The sequence below is a fragment of the Myotis nattereri genome, assembly GCF_964212035.1.
Source record: "Myotis nattereri genome assembly, chromosome: 9".
Taxonomy (NCBI): domain Eukaryota; kingdom Metazoa; phylum Chordata; class Mammalia; order Chiroptera; family Vespertilionidae; genus Myotis; species Myotis nattereri.
The window spans coordinates 43,459,002-43,478,500 of record NC_138084.1 but is presented as its reverse complement, the minus strand read 5'-3'; the positions used below and the strand labels follow the sequence as shown (position 1 = coordinate 43,478,500).

General features: G+C 62.8%; 1 protein-coding gene across 1 annotated transcript; it reads right to left on the bottom strand.

The window, feature by feature from the left end:
* Window positions 1–301: 301 nt before the first annotated feature.
* RELT (RELT TNF receptor) lies at window positions 302–18,514 on the bottom strand. Its single transcript, XM_081098643.1, has 11 exons — window positions 18,384–18,514; window positions 7,395–7,476; window positions 6,361–6,435; window positions 6,099–6,265; window positions 5,817–5,896; window positions 4,859–5,113; window positions 3,319–3,399; window positions 2,939–3,020; window positions 2,516–2,767; window positions 1,921–2,119; window positions 302–1,796 (listed from the first exon to the last, which is right to left on the bottom strand). Exons 2-11 carry the CDS (start codon window positions 7,440–7,442, stop codon window positions 1,749–1,751), a joined length of 1,287 nt encoding a protein of 428 aa, XP_080954769.1. The 5' UTR covers window positions 7,443–7,476; window positions 18,384–18,514; the 3' UTR covers window positions 302–1,748.
* Window positions 18,515–19,499: the final 985 nt, after the last annotated feature.

The window sequence follows — 19,499 nt, the reverse complement described above, 5'->3', positions numbered from 1 at the left end:
CCCCACCCGGTCTCCACACCTGGCAAGATGGTTCTACTTCCAGCCGCTCCAACTCCTCATTTCTGTTGATGGCTGGCCTGTGCATACGCTGTTGCCTCTCTGTGGCGCACGCTTCCCCTTCCACATTACCCAGCTCCCAGTATGTCTTACCACATTGTCTTCCAGGCTCCACTTCCTCTAGAGCTGTGTCCAGTACAGAGCCACCAGCCACTAGTACAGGTGGCTATCGGAGCCTTTGAAATACACTGGTTCATAAGATGTGGTTTAAATGTAAAACACCAGCTTTCAAAGCAAAAGTATTAGTGGCTCATTCACAATTTTTATAATGACTGTATATTGAAATGAAAATATTTTAGACGTATACTGAGTTAAATAGAATGCATTATTGATATTAAAATTAACTTCACCTGCTTTTTTTTTTTACTTTTTAAAATGTGGCTATTAGAAAAATTTAAATTACATACATGACACACACTATATTCCGCTGGATGGCACTGCCCAGAGGACTTCAGTGAGAACCAGATGGAGTGAGGGGTCACCCCCGGCCCCACTTCACCGGCTGCCAGTGAGAAGGCCCCTCGAGGGGGCATGGCCTGTGCCACACACAGTGCCTGACAGATTCAGGGAATGGACTGACGACCTGGGAAGAGGCACAGGGACAAGAAGCTCCTCATGACACAACTCGCCCACCTTTTATTCAACAAATGGATGGGGCTGGAGACGCAGGACAGGACAACAGCACAGTTTCAATAAATAAGAAATGGGGCAACAGTGGGGCCCGTGCCTGCACAGCCCACATAAATAACCAGGTTGCTGAGCCAGGGTGGAGACGGGCAGGGCAGTTGCCCGCACTGCCCACACTAAGGGACAGACACACCAACACCACAGGGACACAGACCACCTAAGGCAGAGGTGCCTCTCAGCCTGTCACACACCCTCCCCGAAAGCTCCTGATATCGTGGGGGTGGCTGGGCCCCACCCAGGTCAGGTCTGTTTTATCAATTTGAATAAATAAAAACAGCAGGTCGGAGGCAGGCACATGCATTCAGCCCCTTCTGTGGGCAGAGCTGTGGATGGGCAGCCCCATGGGGGCCTTGAAGGCGGAGGCCCTGGAAGCAGCAAAAATGGGGCCAGATGAAGCGACTAGCGGGAGGGGCGGCAAGGAGGTGAGCTCGCACCCACAGCACAGCCCAGAGCCCGCAGGGAGCTGGAGAGGCCCTGGGCACTGAGACTTCACAGTCAGAAAAAGGGGGACCCAGAGACGGCCAGGGACTTGCCAGGGATTAGAACCCAGGGATTCAGACTCCCTGCCCGTGGCATTTTGTTGCCCCTCCCCTGCACAGGTCCTGCTGGGAGAGGAGGGGAGGCACATCTGCTCTGGGGCCCTGGACAGAGGCAGGAGGTGGCTAATTACCAAGGGTGGGGCCAGGGGTGCCAAGCAGAGGGCCCCTCCCATCATCACGGCCTGGCCTCCTGGTGGCACAGAGGATCTTACGGGTCCCAGGATCTGACCAGGGCACAGGGTCAGGGCATCCTGCAGGGAAGGAACTGGGTGGCAGAGACGGGTGGGCTTTCAACTAGCTCCTGTGACTGCGCCTGCCACGGCCTCCTCGCTGGGGCAGACACTGCCACCTCCAGGCTTGCCGTTTTGTCTGCTGGGCCACTGCTTCTGGATCCTTGCAGGCCCAGCTGCAGCTCGACCTCCTCCAGGAAGCCTTCGAACCTCCCAGGACAGGGCTGCGGTGCCCTCAGATGACCAGGTTGCTCTCACTTAGCCGGACCACATAGCGGCTCTCCTGGGGGACAGAATGACTGGTCAGAGCTGAGGCTCCAGGAAAGTGGCCCCTGCCCAGGAGTCCCTGCACCTCCACCCCTGCCCCATCTGCAGGCAGGGCAGACACTTCTCTCTGTGGCCCTCACCTCGGCCTTCTTCTCTGCTGGGGGCTTTGGCCACTTAGTATGGCTTCCACTACTTCCCAGGAGTGCCCGCTGCTCAGTGGGGTGGCCAGCTTGTGGGGAGTCAGTGAAATCACCCACTGAGGGCCCAACCTCCGTGATGGTCTTCACCTCAGAGGCCCATGAATTTGTCCGCTGCTCAGGAATTCGGGCCACGCGGAACCTGTGAAGAGAGGTGGTGCAATCATCCCCCGATTAGAGGAAGAACCCCGAAGCAGAGAAGGCAGCAGGTTCATTGGTCAGAGCCTGAGCCCTTCCCACACCCTTTTATCCACAGATGAGCCCCCAACCCTAGTTTTCAGGTAGACAGGCCCTTGGCCTGAGGGGCCCCAGGTGTGACCAGTAGCCAGGATCCTGCCTCAGGGACCCAGGGCTCCATGTGAGAGCATCGCTGAGCAGACCCCTGGTCACCCCACTGCCCAGAGGCACCTGAGGCCAGGAAGGGAGGTGGGGCGTCACCAGGCAAGGTATCTGGGGCTCAACCTGGGGCCCTGCTGCCCCGCACTCCCACCCTGGCTGTCGTCTCTCCCTGATCCTGCTTCGTCTGTGCCCACCTCACCTGCCCACAGACAAGATAGTGATCTCGCCCTGGCGTCCGGCCTTGGCGCTGGCCTTGGGCGCCCTGGCTGGGTTGGGCAGGAATCTGGGAGTGGGAGTGGTAGCGGCCGCAGCTTCAGGGGACAGCAGCACCTCGGGCCACTTCTGGTTACAACGGGAGCAGCAGACGCCAGAGAGCGAGGCCAGGCCCTGCACGGTGTGGAGGTGGTGGTAGTGTGGGCAGATGTACGGCATGCTGGGTCCGGGCGGCAGCCTATGGAGGGCACAGGTGGCAGTGGTCACGAGGGCAGACCAGGACCAGGAGACCACAGAAGGTGGTGAAGGGTATTGAGGTGACAGGAGAGGGAGCATCCCCAGGTGGTGAATCCCCAGGAAGTGGGCTGATTAGCTGGTTATGGGCTCCCCTTACCACCTGCCCACTCACCTGGGCACAGGCCGGTGGCTGGTTTGTACCAGCTGTTTGCTGTGATACTCCTTCAGCAGCTCCTCCAGGGCCGCTGCATTCTCTGTGGGCAGCTGAAGTCAGAACCCGGCTCTGGGCCATGTGGGGCACTCCCCCAGGACCCCTTGTCTCAGTACCAATCCCCTGACCTACCTGCCATCCCCTCCCTGCCTGGGGCACGTGCCTTCCCCCCCCCCCCCACACCTCCCCAATCAGGCAAGAATAGGGGGGGAGGGGGCACCACCATCCATCACACAGGTCAGAGAGGGGAGGCTGGCCCGGTGACCCCTGAGGCTGCCTCGCAGGCTCTGAGAGGAGACCCTCCTCTCCTGGGCACAGGGATAGTCAGGCCTTCTCCTCACCTTTCTTCTCCGTGATCAGGCGCACCAGGACCCCGATGGTGTCCTCGTTGGCGTCTTCAGCCCCGTAGGCGGGGTTGTTCCCTGGGGTCAGAAGAGGACTGTGATTCTGGGGAAGTGAGGAGGGTGGAGCCCCAGACTCTGGAGCTATACCAACACGTGGCAGCAGAGGGCGCACCAAGCCTTCCTAGGTGCTGGGCTCCAAGCCTGGGCGTTTACAAACCCGTTCAGTCCGCAGCTCTGAGAAGCCCCTTATCATCCTCACTGCTCAGCATCACTGCTCCCTGCACCCAAAGCCCTGGTGCTGAGCAGTGTCAGGCCCAACTGAACTCCACCGTTCCTGCAGGGAGAGTGAGGGTCGGGGCAGCGCTTCTGGGGCCTGCCCTCTCCCCCCTCAGCCAACACCTCCTGCAGACACTGCCAATCCCAGGCCTGTTACCTCCCCGCACACCCTCCTGTCTATAAGCTAACTGAGGGCGCTTGGCCAGCTTAGGGCCCAAGCCTCAAAGGCATGAAAATGGGCCACGTGCTCAATCCTGGGCCAGCAGCAAACAGCTCCTAGGACAGCATTTGGAAAAACCCTAACTTAACTCTGGTGCCGTGTCACATATAGAAATTTTTTGATATTGGCAACCACAGTAAAACAAAGACTTATATTTTTGATATTTATTTTATACATTTAAATACCATTTAACAGAGAAAAATCAACCAAAAAAATGAGTTTGCGTGTCACCTCTGACACACGTGTCATAGGTTCGCCATCACTGTCCTAGGACTTGTACCGAAATCAGCCAGCAGTTAGTTAGTCCTGAGCTTGGAAAACAAGGGAGTCCCAGGTGAGGTGGCCCGAGTTACCAGGCCCAAAGCTCCGGTCTCCATCCTGCCCCCCCAGACTTTATCGTCAGGAGTTGGGAAGGGCTCTGGCCAGGCCCAGGCAGCTTGAGGCACTGGCACAGGAGGTGCCGTTTCAATCTCAACTTGGCCATAAGGCTCCTATGGGCAATATATGTGCACACGCCCTCCTGGCCTTCGGGTAGAGTGGGGTGTGGGGAGGAGACAAGGGGCCTAGGGCCCGGGGGTGGGGGTAGGAGAAACACACGTCTGTCTCCCTTTGGTCCAGGACTCATAGCTCAAACCACAGCCTGGAAACCCAAGCCTCGCCTGGTGCCTGCCCAGGACAGCTGCCCTTCAGGTCAGAGGTCACTTTGAGGATTGAGTAGGAGGTCAGACCCTCGAACCACACACACACTATAGCCCTGAAGAGTTCAGACCCCTTCAGCCAGGCATGGCTGCACCCCAAGCGGGAATCCCACTACAGCCACTTAACCTGCTCTATCCGTCACCACCTCGAGCCACCGCATCCTCCCTTCTACCTGGTCAGTGGCCCACATGCAGCACCTCCAGGAAGCCCTCCTGACTTGCCCTCTGCAGGCCTCTCCGTCAGACCCTCCCGGCCAAGCAGGATCCCTCGGGCAGCCCGCTAGCTGAGCTGGGCCGGCCCGTGCCCTCTGGCCTCCCCACCAGGACTCCGGGCCAGCCTCACCGCTGCCTCCACCTCCTTGTTGCCCGACTTCCTTGTTGGCAGTGCAGTGGTAGCCCTTCCGCTTGAGCAGGTTACACACCAGGATGCCCAGCAGCCCCATGAGGCAGAAGATGGGCACGATGGCGATAACTGCGTACGGGGCCGCCGTCTCCTCGGGGCCGCCTGCCCGCGTGCTGTTCCCAGGCGGCCGAGTCTCCCCGGTGCCTCTGGCCCCTGCCGCCACCGCCACACCACGTCGGGTCCGCCTTCTCCGCTCTGAGCACCACGGAGGACAGAGGCATGGAGGCAAGACAGAGGCAGACAGAATCACACAGTGGGGCCAGGGCCCGAGTCAGGGGGTGCGTGGATGTGTGCGTGGGTGTGCGTGGACGTGTGTGGGTGCTGATGTGTTCAGAGCTGCCCACGCCTTGCCATGTTGGGGAAACAAGGTCCAACTCACCCCCAGCCCCTCCTATTTGGCCATCTGATTAGTCAGCGTGAGCAAGGCCACAGGTGGTCAGAACCTCATCCCCCGTCACCCCTCCTGCTGGGTCAGAGGGATGAACAGATGGCACCTGTGTGCGTGCCTGGGCACAGGGACACTGGGTCCTGCCTCCCCATGACCTAGTCCATGAGTTAGTTGCCCCGACGGGTAAGAGGAGGTGCGTGTGTGTATGTGTACAAGCATGTGCGCTCACACTCATCTGCATGTGTGTTTCAGGGGATGAGGATGGGGGTCAGACAGGTCAGGATGGGAGCCCTCCTGCTGGGTGGCCTCTGCCACTCAGAATGACTTGGGCCAACAGCCAGCCAGTGGAACAATTTGACCACGTCCTGCTGGACTCCCCCTGGCTGTTCACCTTCCTGTGTGCTGAGGGAGTGAGGACCCCGCTGCCCTAGATGGACACTGTGGGGGTCCCTGGGCTCAAGCTCACCAGACCCCCTCCCACACATGCCCTAGGCCCCATCTGCCACTCACCATAACAACCGCGAGGACCCAGAGGTGTCCAGGAGCACGGCTGACAGGGAGCACCGGGGACCTCTGAAGGGGCAAACCACCTACGGGGGGGAGACATCACTGAGACCCAGAACTTTCCTCAAAGAGACTGGACTCCTTCCTACTGGACACCCACACTGGTCCTTACCCTCCCATTTCACAGATGGGAGGACTGAGGCCCGCTCAGGGGCTGGGTGAGGCTGGGCCAGGATCCCGAGTCCTGGTCACCTGGCATGAACTCCCACGCCCCACCCCATGGCTCACCCAGGCCGGCAGTCTCCACATAGTGTGTCTTGAGTCACTGTGCCCGCCCGGGCCTCCAGCCTCCCTCGAAGGCTGCAGCGGGAGTGGGACTGGCATGGGCTAGAGCCCCACGAGGCTGAGAAGGTGCCCAGGGGGCAGGACCTGCATAATGTGCCCTGCCCCAGGTCCTGTGGGAGGGAAAGGGTGAGAACGAAGCCAGGAAGCCCGTCCCTGGCCCTCAGGAGTCTTCCTAGGATAGGGCAGATGGGCAGGGTGAGCTCACCAGGTTGGGCTCCTCCCCGGGTGGGCACTGCCAAGGGGCCGTTGATGTTGGCATAGCCAGAGGCCAGGGCAGCAGCTGGAAGAACAATGGGCAGGGCACACTGAGCAGAAAGCCCTGGGCCATGGCACCTCTGGGCTGTCTCTCCACCACTCGCTTCCTGATGCCCAGGAGTGGGGACTGAAGACCCCAGGCCTCAGGGATCCTCTGTAACCTCACCCTCACGCGGCAGGTAGAGCCTGCTCGTCCCGGACCTGCCGCAGGGCCACTGCCCAGGGAGGGAGAGCGCACATCTGTGCTGGAAATGCCGGAAAGCCCCGGCCAGGCTGCTCAGGACCTCCAGCCTCTGAGTCACACCTCTTCCGTCCTCCAGGACGAGGGGGGATGCTTCCGAATTCCTCTCAAGTTCCGCCCTGCTTCCTGCTGCCTTGCCCCCCAGCACAGCTGGGCCTGTCATCAGCCGGCCTCTGTGCATCATCCCTGGGACCAACGCTGCAGCTGGCACTTCCTATTCTGGGCCCTTGGCTGAGTCTCCAGCAGCACATCCTCCTCCGTGACCTCCCCGTCACCCAGGCCACCCCTGCAGCACACAGGGCGGGAGCGTCCCAAGAGAAGGGTCTCTACTCGTGTCCCAGCCATTCCATTGGGAGCTCCCTCTGCTTCCCTTTCCAGGTGTGAACTGTCTGCCCTGAACCCTGTGCTGTGGGGAGACCCCCTGGTCCTCTGGTTTTGCTTTGGGGGTGGCAGGTGCAGAGCAGAGCCACCCGTCCTGAAGGGCAGAGGGAATGTTACGTAGGAGGCTCTGGGGACCGCCTCAGGCCCAGACCTGGCTCCCGGCAGCAGGGTCAGTGTGGGCCAAGAGGCCCTGGCGAGGGTCAGACCGGCTCCCGGGAAGAGCCGGGAACCAAGCGCACCCCAGCACGGTCCTAGCAGCCTTTAGGCTCCATCTCCTCGGCGGGCCGGGCCCAGGGCTCAGGGCCCAGGGCTCAGGGCTCGGCGATTCTGGTGTCCCCACCACAGCCCCATCCCCAACTCACCACAAGGAAGCAGGACAGCGGCCAGTGCGGTGGAGGGCCCAGCTTCATCCTCAGCTTCCTCCTCAGGCCCTGTGGCCCCCGCCTAGGGCAGACGGAGGGGAGGCTCAGGAAGAGAACAGCCGGCTTCCAGGACAACTGGATGGGAGTGTGTGAGGTCTGCTGGGCCGGCAGCGCTCTGGCGAGGCTGGGCCTACACTGACTGCCACCCGCCTTCAGCCCTCAAGCCTGAGTAGAGCAGGGGGTGTCCTGTCCGGGGCCAGCCTCCCAGGGCAGCACAGATTGGAGGAGGCTTCCCAGGGGGTCGGGCTTCCAGAAACAGCCAGGTGCCCTGGGCATGGGCAGGGGGCCTGGGAGGAAGGAAGCCTGTGACTGCATCCCTGCAGATGGGGGTAAGAGAGCTTGCAACAGCGTGCCCGCCTGCTCAGGCTCCTGCCCCTCAGAATAGGCAGGCCTCGCGCATGCCCCCCTCCTGCTCGCTGCCTTCACTCTTCTGTTCCTGCTCAAAGAAGGCCCTTCCTCCCACCCTTCAAAGCCCAATACCAGGTGATCTCTCCAGAAGCTTCTTTACACCACCTATCCCCAAAGCTGGGTTAGGCCCCCAGAGCTCCTGCATGTACCCCCAACTCCATCAGTCCTGGCCCTCTCATGTGTCCACTGTCCACCCCCAGCTGACTTCCCCACAAGGACCTGGGGGCGGTCCTGGGGTGGTCATGGTGCCCAGCGCTCAGCCTCCCTCCTCCCTTGGGCACCTCCTGTGTGCCAGGCACAGGAAATAATATGAATCCGAGCGAGACGGACAGGGTCCTGTCCTCAGGGAACTCACACCACAGGGCCGACCAACGGCCAACTGGCGATGCCCGTGCAATGGGCACTGGCTGAGAGGCTGAGGGAAGCCTCCGGCCAGTGGGCAGGGCGGGAACAGCAGAAGGACTGGCTCAGACAACAAGAGGGATCGTGGCAAAAGGAGGAAGTTCCCAAGGAGCCCTTCCAGGCTCAGGAGGGGGGAGGATGGATATTTGTCAGAGGCCCCTGGCCAGGTGGGGCCTCTGAACCCTGAGGGGGGTGGCACTGGAGAGCCAGTCCCTACCCCAGGGCCCCAGCAGGTTGAGGGGACCCTGCCTGGTGCCCCAAGCTCCTTGGGAGAGCCCCTCAGCCTGTGGTGGCCTGGGCTTCCCACTTGGAAAAGGAACCGGAGGTCAACGATCTGGCCTCACTGAATGGGCGGGCCCAGCACAGACCTCGCAGGCGGGGCTGGGGGAGAGGGCGGGGAGGCGCAGCGGCCACACCAGGGACTCTCCAGGTCGCTGGCAATGGCTCCGGCCGAGGCCAGCTCAGGGGAAAACCTGGGACAGAATGTCGGGCCAGAGTAGAGTGAAGGCCGCACCCTGGCAGCCAGCACCCAACAGGTGACAGACACCCCCTGACCTCCCCCCCCCCGCCCCGCCCCCTCTCACTCGGTCACAAGGCTTCCTTTCTAGTGTCTGCCCCACACTGAACCTTCACCCGGGCAGCTCGCCTCCCCGAGCCCCCCAGCCCCCCGGTCTTCATAGGCTCTAACCCATAGGCTGCCCATGCGCCCCAAGTCCTCAGGCTGGTCCCAAAGCCCTGCCCGGTCACCAGACCCAGCACCCCTCCATGTCCCTGGGGTGGGCTCAGAGGGCTGGGGCAGGAATGAAACGTCAGAGGCACAACAGCACACCCCCTGTCCCACCCCTGGCCCCTGCGGGGTGACCTGAGCCCACGGGGAGGGCTGTGCAGCTGCTCATCTCCAGACATGCAGGGAGCTGTGATCTGGAGGCTTCCGGGAGCAAAATGGGGGTCCAAAGGCCCAGACGTAAAACCAGAGAGGACCCACTTAGGCGCATTCACAGACACTCACCGCCTCGAGCCCTGCCGCCCTCCAATTATGTACCTTCTAATTACCCCAAACCGGCACTTACCCCCGTCTAGCCCCCAAGCCTCTGCTTACAGCCGCCTCCCCAGCCCCACACTCAGCCCAGACTGAGCCCCCAAAGGGCCTGCCCAGTCAGGCAGCCGCCAGCCAGCTGCCCCCCCCTCAGCACCCCCTTCCCACCAGGACTCCAGCATCTCAGCCCTGGAGCCCTGGAACCTCCATCACAAAGCAAGTTCAGACCAAAGCCCCTGGGTGGGTGGGGGTCTGGGAAGGCTCCATCCCCACCCCATGCTGGTCCTGGAGGCCAAGCAGTGGTGACTCCCCAAAGCCTGCACCTCCCAGGGCTTCCTAGAGGGGGCAGGAGGGCAGACCGAGGCCCTGGGAAGCGCAGTGCCCACAGCCAGGAGCCTCCCCGCCTGCCCCCTGCCCCTGGCAGAGAAGCCCTCGGGGCCCCAGGGGCAGAGAAGGAAGTGAGCTTGGAGGCCACTCCTCCCCGAGCAGAGCCTCCTCCCCGGGGCCCCACCAACTCCCTCGGGGACGCAGGCCCCGACTTCACCTCCAGGGGCCTCAGCGTCCTCCCAGGGCACGGCTGTCAGTCGTGAGGTTTAAATGAGGTAAAAGGAGCCTAAAGTAGGTCGTGGGAGTTCCTCCCCCCAGGCCCTGCTTTCCGGAGGCACCTCCTGCCCAGGCAGGTAATTAAGCATGTGTTTGCTTGTAGCTATTGTTTGCCCCCCCACCAGACAGCAGCCGGGGCAGGGACGCTGTCTCATTCACCACAAAGCCCTCCCCAGCCCCGTCTGGGGCAGGAGGCCTCTACCCAACAGGCTCCCAGGAGCAGGGGCTTCCTCACACTCGGCCCCGCCCTGCCCTCCAAAAATACCCAAACATTTAGACCCAGAAATTCCCTGGAAGAAGGTCAACTAACAAAGCCACCAGGGCGAGGGCCCTTGAGGCCAGGGAGCACCAGGGAGGCGCACCCCGGAGGCCAGAGAGAAGGAGGAAGCCGCGCCCCCGCCCAGGCCGTGGCAGCTTCCCCTTTCCCAGAACTGAAGCCACGGGGTCAGGGCACCCAGCCCCTCTCCAGCCTCACCCCAGCCACCTCGTCATCGCCACCAAACCCTGAAGGTCTCCGGGCCTCACGCCCACCCCAAGACCACCTACCTCCCTGGCCTCCAGCTCAGCCCCACCTGCAGCCTAGGTGTCTGGTCTGAGGTCCGGCCCCAGCCCCACCCACTCCAGCTGCTCCGAGCGGCTCCGGCTCGGCTGTCAGTGCCCCACACTCGCCTCTCTTACCCCGGCGCTGGCATCTGCTGTTTCTTCTGCCCAGAAACATCCTCCCGTCAGCAGGCCAACACCTACTCTTCCTTCAGAGCTCAGCTCAAAGGCACTTCCTCCTGCAGTACTCATCCTGTGCGCGACCATCCTGTTTACCCAGCCCCTTCCCCAGCCCCAGCACAGGGCCTGGCCGGTGTGCGTGCGGGGAGAAGGCGCTGAACCGAAAGCAGGCGCTCTCAGGAGGGCCAGAGAGCAGGCTGACCCCTAAGGAGCCACGGGTGGGGGTGAGCTGGGGGTCTGAACCTGGAGCTGAGCCCCTGGGCTCACTTGGGGGGAACCAGCCTGACTTGCTTGCTCTTCGCTGGGTCTATGGCCGTGGACCTTCCCCCACCACACAGAGGGCCGATGAGGGAATTCACGTGAACTATTCAGCGCGAGACCCAGAACAAAGCCGGCTCTTAATGAGCATGTGCTGTGCCTCAGTTTGCACACGTGCACATTGTGGGGGGCGGACAGCACGCACTGATAGGCAGGTGTAAGGTGTAAACGAGACTCTCTTATTGACGTATAATGCTCGGCACAGACTGGCACACAGGAGGTGCCGGGCTGGCCATGGGGAGGCTCTGGGAGGTGGAAGGTGCAGGAAGGGGGAGGGGTCTGGGAAGGCAATGCCCAGGTCACACCAAGCCCGGCCCAAGTTGAGAAGCTTGTGCTAACCTCCACCCCCCCACCCCCGCCCCCGCCCCAGGGCCTCCGGGAGCCTAGGAGGGTTAGCTGGGGAGGAGCAGGAATGGAACAACTGTGCCTCAGAGAGCTCCCTGTCAAGTGAAGGAGCTGGAGGTGGAGGAAGGTGCCCACCTGGGGCAGGCGGGGAGGGGGATTCTGTTTCCCAGCTCTAGGGCCTGAGGACCACCCTGCAGCCTCCAGAGCTAGGGCTGCCTGGAAACACGGCTGGATACGGTCCCCTGGGCCCCCTCAGCTGCAGCTGCACCAGAGGCGGGAAGACAAAGGCAGCCCATCAATAGAGAAATCCAGGTTAGCGAGGAGCCCGGTGGTTCCCTGGCAACTGGGGCTGAAGTAGGGCAGTGCCCGCAGTGGGCGGCGGCGGCGGCGAGGACAGCTAGGCATCTCCTCCTTCCCATCCTCCATCCTCACGAGGAAGGTAAACGGCCCTCGTTCCCTGAGCCAGGCCCTCACCCTGTGCTACTCCACTCCTCACAGGAGAGATGAGCACCCCCTTGCACCCCTGCAGCCATGGAGGCTGCTTGTACGTTCACGCGGGCGTGAAGGGGTGACGCAGGGTGGAGCTCAGGTCTGTCTGGCTGCTTCCCACCTCACTCCGGCCCCTTCCCTGTAGCCAGCGCGGGGCCTGGCTCACAGCACCTGTTCTCGGGCTTCCACCAACCTGGTGGCCGAGGCCAGGCAGGGGGCTGTCACCCAGCACCCAGATGGGCCTCAGGGAAAAGGCACTGCCCCCTCCCCGGGAGCCTCTGGGCACCTGAGGTTTCTCTGCTTCTGTACTCATCTGCACTGCTCTCCTCTGTCCCAGCTCCAGGGAAAGGTGCTGTGAGAAGGATGAAGTGCAGGGAAGCTGGGAGGTGGGGAGGGTGGGGGGGAGGAAGAGGAGGTTGAGGGGGAGCAGAGGTGCCGGGGTGAAGCTCCTAGGGCTGCTGACAGGCTGGGGCCGGGAGACCTGCAGAGGCTGCCTCAGGGCCACTCAGCGAGAAGAGCACCCAATTCCCACCCCTTCCCAGCCTTGGGCAGACGTGATGTCCCCACTCACAACCCTGGGGTGAGGACTCCATGCAATGCTAGCTAGCCTCTAACCCTGCTCCCTGGCCCACCCCCGGGGCCGGCCTGCTTCTCCCCTCAGAGCTGCCAGCAGGCCTGGGAGGCTCGGTGGGTGACGTGGGCGGGTGGGGCTGAGGGGGGCTAAGGCAGCGGTTCTCAACCTGTGGGTCGCGACCCCTTTGGCATCGAATGACCCTTTCACAGGGGTCGCCTAAGACCATCCTGCAGATCAGATATTTACATGACGATGCATAACAGCAGCAACATTACAGTGATGAAGTAGCAACGAAAATAATTTTATGGTTGGGTCACAACATGAGGAACTGTATTTAAAGGGCCAGAAGGTTGAGAGCCAATGGCCTAAGGAAAGGGCTGAGGCAGCCAGCCCAGGCCTACCCAGCTGCTGCGGTCGGAGACAAGGGTTAGCCCCTCCCCTGGAATGGGGGCGGGCAGCAGCCACACCCCCCAGGCCTGGCATTCCCGCTGCTCCTGCATGTCCTGCTCTGCCACCATCCGTCACTCAGCACCCTGGGCTTCCTGCTCAAGCCAGGCAGGGAGGCTGGGCCATTCTTGGCTGTCTCGCTCGGCTCTCAAGACAGGATGGCAAGGGGCCTGGGAGGGCTGGAGGGCACCTCACTGCACTCCCGTCCTGCTGTTGCTACCTCCTCCTCTGAGAAGCCACCTTGGCCTCCCGCGCTGGCCACACAGCGGGCACCGAACACTCACGTGCCAGGGCAGCCCCGAGCCTGCTCAGCACAGGCCTTGTTCCATCACCCTGACCGGGCCGACCTGGCCGCGGGGGAGTGAGGCCTAGGGGAGACCGCAGCCCCAGCCTGCGCCCTTCTCCAGCTCCTCCCGACGCAGGTTGCTGGGGACAGGGACCTTCCGCGGTCACCCGGTGGCGCGGGAGTGGGCAAGGGTGCTGTAGGGACCCCAACATCAAGCCCAGCAGCCGGTGGAGGCACCGTGGCCTCCCCAGGAAGACCCGGGTGCCCACTTCCCGGCCCCGTGCGCCCCGTGTGCACCTGCTCCGCGCTGGCTGAGCCGCAGCCGGGAGGTGAAGGCGCGGAGCCGTCGGGACCCGCCCCTGTCTCCGAGCCTCAGTTCCCTCCTCTGTAACTGCCGGCTCAGCTGGCCTCTGGGGGCGCTGGCGGACCCAGCGTTCACTGGGGACAGTGGTTCTTTCTACAATCAGACCTCAGCCCAGGAGCCACCGCCAGCAGGAAGCCTTCCCTGTCAGGGGGGCCTCCCCTTCCCCCTCCCCCTCCCCCCTCTCCTGGCCTCTTTGGCCATCACTGTTTGTGGTCGCCCCCAAGGGAGGGAGGCAGGCGAGTCCATGCAGGCGGCTGGGTCCCCAGGAGGGCAGGTCCCTCGCTGAGCTCACTGCTCCCGCTCACAGTGAGGCTGTGCGGCTCCAAGCGCGCGTCCCTCCTCCTGGGTGCCCTCCTTCCTCCTCTCTCCACCCACACGCTCAGACCCTGCCTCCAGCTGGCTGCAGAGGCCCCTCCATCCCTTTCCGTCTGTGCCAAGTAGTCAGGGCACACTCAGGGCCACATGGGCAGGTTATTTATAGAGCTCTCATCTTTCCCAGGGTGGCCCAGGAAAGAGTGCTGGCCTTCCAGCAGACAGCCTAGGTTAGGGTCCCAGTGTCACCAGGCCTTGCAAGTCCCTTCCCCTCTCTGGGCCTTCTTTTCCCTGCCTGTCCCGGGAGGGGATTGCTGACCCTCTGGGCATGAGGCTAAGGATGTGAGACCCTCGGGGTCCTCATCCCAGGGCTGGGCACACAGTAGGGACACAGCATCACTTCCCTCCTGTCTTCCCTGCTACCCTAGTCCCAACTGGTGGCAATAAGTCCTGGCCTACGCACCCAAGGGCTCTCAGCACAGAGTGGGTGCTGACCTCGGCCACAGACCACATCCCAGTTCCCAAATCCTGAGTGGGGGAGGGGCTCGGTGGGTCCCACTGGCTGATCTCAGGAAAAACTGGAAGAAGGGCTGGCCCCAGAGCCCAGGGAGTCTGGCCTCACCCAGCCAGGCCAAGTGCTGAACAGCCAGCCCCACCAACACTCCCTCCCCCGAACCTCTCCGGGAGCCACCAGCTCCTTCTTGGAAACGGGTGAGTGAACCGAACCGTCAGACACCCTGAGGTCTGAGCGAGAGCTTGAGTGCCAGACTCCACACCAGTGGCTGTGACTCAGCCTAGAGCTGGTCCCCAATTCTGAGTCTTAGCTCCCACTAAGTAGCTTGGGAAGGAGGGGGAACCCTGTCAGTGCTGCTTCGAGGATACCTGCACCCAGGGCCTGGCACACAGCAGGGAGTTTCCTCTGCTCCTACCCTCAGGGGAGGCCTTGAGTCTTCACCCCAACCCCCAGCACACAGGACCCCTCAGAGGCCTGCCCAGCACAGACAGGGCAGCAGGAGAGGGTGGGTTGTTAGACATGCAGTCCCATAAGTGCCCCACACCTGGCCCTAGCCGCTTTGGTTCAGTGGATAGAGCGTCGGCCTACAGACTGAAGGGGCCCAGGTTCAATTCCGGTCAAGGGCATGTGCCCAGGTTGGGGGTTCGATCTCTGGGTACGTGTGTGTGTGTGCGCGCGCGCGCGCGCGCGCAGGGGCGGCCAATCAATGATTCTCTCTCATCATTGATGTTTTTCTCTCTCCCTTCCTCTCTGAATCAAGAATAAAATTTTTTTTTAAAAGTTCCCCACACCTGTGCCTGTTCCCAGAGGTGAAGGGAACACCTAGCAAGTGGACCACAACAATAAAGAGAGGCTCACGGGGGGCGGGGAGGGCTTCCTGGGTGAGGGGCTGAGGCTGAACCTGACGGCCAGGAGGGCTCTAGAAAAAGGAGACAAAGCAAAGGCAGAGTAGGGCCAAGATCTGGTGGGTGAGATGAGGGGGAAGATGTAAAATTCAGAAGGGCCTGGGAAGGATGACTCGAGGGCAGGACATGGCGTCTGGACTGCATTTTTAGGCAAAAAGTACGAGTTGCCGTCGGGCGGCCGCTCTGTCGGTGTGAGGACCTGGAATTGGAGGTGGAGAGGCTGGGACAGAGTCTAAGCAAGGACAGCAGGCCCAAGAAGGGGAGCCCTGATTCTGTGCCGGTGTCTCGGGCCTGCTTCCTGTCCCGGCCCCAACCACGTGGGTGCCCTGCCTGGAGGGTGACAGCCAGAATGTCAGGTTCTCGGTTAAGTCTCTGCACTTCTCTCAACCTCAGTCTCCCTGTGAAATGCGGCTGGGCCGATGAGCAGTGGCAGGGGGCTGCCTGCCCCTCAAAGCCTCCCCTCCTTGGCCAGACGCAGACTATCACACCAGTACCAGCTGGGGCCACCTAGCCTGGCCTCACTGTAGTTCCTATCATCCCGGGAGGCCCAAATTCCCAGAAAGGTTTGGCTTGGGCAGGGAACATGGTGGGGTGGGACGGGGCCTCCATCAGGGCTAAGACCAGAAAAGGAGGTTAACCCTTGGTTAACCCTTCCATCTTCCCGCTCCTGAGCCCTGAGCTATTTCCACCTCATTGCTGGGGATGGAAATAACTCAGGCTCGGCCCCAAGAGACTAAGATAGCTATTCTGATCAGCCCCAAGAAGCACAGCTCCAGCCATGCCAGAGAGGACAGCGGGACACCCTGATCCCCGCTCCAGCTCTCGGGCAGGCAGCAGCAATGGTCAGAGCTAGCAGGGGCCTCTGGGAAAAACGAGGAGGCGAGGCCCTGAGAGGGTGGGGCACAAGCTCAATGTCACCCCAGCCTGCTCCTACCACAGCACGTGGATGGATTTGGGAAAGTGACCCTAGAGCAACTCTGAAGGGGATAGGGCCTCGTAAGTGTGAAGGTCAAGGGGGACTCTCAATTATCTTTGCCACCTGCAGCCTGGGCTGCGCTGCCGACTCCTGACACTCTTCAGAGGTATGTGGGCTGGTCCCCAAACCAGTTGCAGGCCGCAGAAGGCAGGAGACAGGCCTTTCTGGCGAGTGGGAGTTGGGGGGAGACAGGAGGAGGAGGAAGAGCAGGAAGACCACATAACCCAACCACCCCCAAAGTTTCAGACGTGTGTAAACACACACCACACTCGGAACTCACAGTGGCAGACCCTGGCACGGCCATGCTTGCCAGCCTCGGCTTAAGGAAGAAAACCCAGCTAAGCCGTGAGCAGATACAGGCATACCTCATTTTATTGAGCTTCCCTTTACTGTGCCTCACAGGTGTTGTGTGTATGTGTGTGCTTTTTGTTTTTGTTTTTTACAAATTAAAGGCAAGCCTCTCCACCAGCAAAAGCATTAGGACTCATTTAAGGAGATGCTGGCTTTATTACGGTGGCCTGGACGCGAACCCCAATCTCTGAGGTGTGCCTGCATTAGGAAGGTGGGTGGCCCTCCCCAGGCATGCACAGGCTTCAGGGGCAGAAGACCTGAATTCCAGTCCTGACACTGTGTGGTCTTGGGCAAGTCACTTCTCTGAGCCTGTTTCCTTCTCTGAAAAACAGTCACTGAATCTCAGAACCACCGTGAGGATTCGACAAGAGCGCTCCACCAAGCGCGGCGCACAGCCTGTCCTCCCGCCCTCGCCCCACCAGCAGGCAGCCAACATTTCCAGAGGCGATCGGCCGGACAGAGCTTCCAGACCCTCCAGCAGGCGCCCCTCGCCCCCCTGGGCTGGGAGCCAGCTTCCCATTCCACCTGCGTGGGCCTGGCAGACCCTCAGTGGCGGTGGGGGCCCTGCTCCAGCTCCCCAAGGCTCACGGGCAACAAGTCCACGCCCGCTCCTCATGCAGGACACGGAGAAAGGAGGCCTGGGCCAGGGGAGGCACTGTCTGGGGTCAGGATTTCAGGCTGAGCCTCCAACTCCGTCACGTCGCCAGCGTCTGCCCAGGTATAGCCCTGGGGTGCCCCCACCCCCCACTGCAGTCTTTCTGCCTGAAGGGAGGAAGGCAGAACCGAGGCGGGCGACCCCAAAACAACAGAGGATCCCAAAGTGATGATTCACAGCTCAACACCTCCGTGCGCAGACGGGGAGACTGAGGCCCGGGGGAGCGGGGTCTGAGAGCGAGACGGGGCCTGGGCCCAGGGGGGATTCAGGGGCCCAGGGGGGCCGCGCTTGCAGACCTTCCGGAGGTGGAGCCTGAGGCGGTGTCCCCCCACCGGACGCGGCCCAGCCTGGGCCCCCTCTCCCGCGCCAGGGCGCCCCCCCCCTCTCCCGCGCCAGGACCCATCACTAAGGGTCCACCCACCTCCCTGAACTGCGCTCCCTAGGGGCGCCCCCTTGAGGACAGCCCAGGAGAGACCCTGTGGCCTGGCACCCCTCCTCCCTCCCCCCATGGCCGGCCGGTTTTGAGGTCCCGCCTCTTTCCGCCTCTCGGTGCCCCGAGGCGGAGACCCGCACGGACCCTACTTGACCCACAAGCCCGTTGGCTCCAGCGATTGCAGGGCTGCGTCTCGCAGGCACTTGGGGCTCCGACCCCCCTACTTCACACTCACGTTAGCGAGCGGCCCTGCCCGCCCGTCACACCCTCCGCGCTCAGGCCGCTGCCCCAGCTCCCGGGGTCCCCGGGTCCCCGGCGGGGTCACCGCGCACTCCGCCTGGCACCGCGCACAGAGCGCCTGTGTCTGCCAGGCCCGCGTCACCGCCGGTGGCCCGACCGCTCGCGCGCCCGGCTGGGCCGCCTCCGCGCCGTGTCACCCCCAGTCACGGGCTGACACCGTTCGGACCCCCTATTGGGCCGCACCTGGTCCTGGTCTCGGTTCAAGTGTGCCGGGCCGGGGGCGTCTCCGGGCCCGCCGGCTCCTTAACCAGCGAGTCGCGCCGCAGCTGCCCCGCCGCGCGGGCCGAGCCTGCAGTCACGCGGGGGTCTGGGCGCGGGGACTCCAGCCCAGGATGCGGGGGCGGCCGGCGAGGGGCGCGGGCAGGGGCTGCGGGGTCCGCGCGCCGCCGAACTTCCTCGGGGGCCCAGGGAGGCAGCGGGCGCCGCTCGGGTCCGCATCCCTCCGGCCGGCCGCGGGGCAGCGGCCGGGGAGCTGCGCGCACCCTCCTTACCTGGCCGCCCGCGGCAGCTCCCGAGCCCGGCTCCTCGAGCCCACGGGCGGCCGCGCAGCTGCGCGCCTTTTGAATGAATCGCCGGCCGGCGGGGACTCGGCACAGCCCACCCCTCGCGTCACGGCCGCCGACCCGCCCCCGACGTCAGGCAGCGGCTCACGCGCCCGCCCCCTGGGGCGGCGGGGGAACTCCTGGTCCCGGCTCTGCTCGGTGTCGCCCTCTCTCGCATCCCCCGGAACTGCGGGGCTCAGCGCGGGGACAGGCCTCTGCATCGGCCCCTTCTGGGCGCCAACCAAAATGGGCCAAGAAAGACGGGACACCTGGATGCTACTCCGGTTCGGCCAGGATTGCCGCCAACGGGGCCACCGCTGCCCTCCTGGAAACTGGCAGCTGTTCTGAATTCTTTACCTCCCCAACAACCTACCCCAGCAGACATGTTCCTCCTTCTCTGTCTTGGGCTGTGATTGCCGCCAACGGGGCCACCGCTGCCCTCCTGGAAACTGGGGGGCAGGCCTAGGAACCCCACCTTGTCCAGGCCTGCCCCTAGGAACCCCACTTTGTCCAGGTATGCCCCTAGGGACCCCACCTTGCCCAGGCCTGCCCCTAGGAACCCCACCTTGTGCAGGCCTGGTGAGAGTGGATCTATAATGGAGGCCCACCTGGTGGGCTCCTGCACATTCCTCAGGGCCCAGCCCAAATCTCCTTCCTCCAGGAGACCTTTCCTGTCTCCACTCTCCACCCCTCCCCTCTGCCTGGATAGTTAGTCCTGCCTTCCTGCAGAACAGGTGACACACTGCTCTCCCTTTCTTACCCAAGCTGCCCCCCTGCTGAATGCCATCGCCAGGGCACCATTCCCGCCGTATTCCCAGCTCTGTGACTCGTGCTGCCGGAGCTGTGTGATATGGTGGGCCAGGACCAGAGTCCCCCCCACGTGGTGCCATTCAGAAGATCCTAGGGGCCTTCCCAGGACAGCAGGCTGGAGGCTGGGAGGGGGTGCAGGCAGCAGGGAGGGCCTCCTGCTGCAGGCAGAGGCCTGGCTGGAACCAGGGTAATCACAGCCCAAGACAGAGATGGAGGAACATGTCTGCTGGGGTAGGTTGTTGGGGAGGTAAAGAA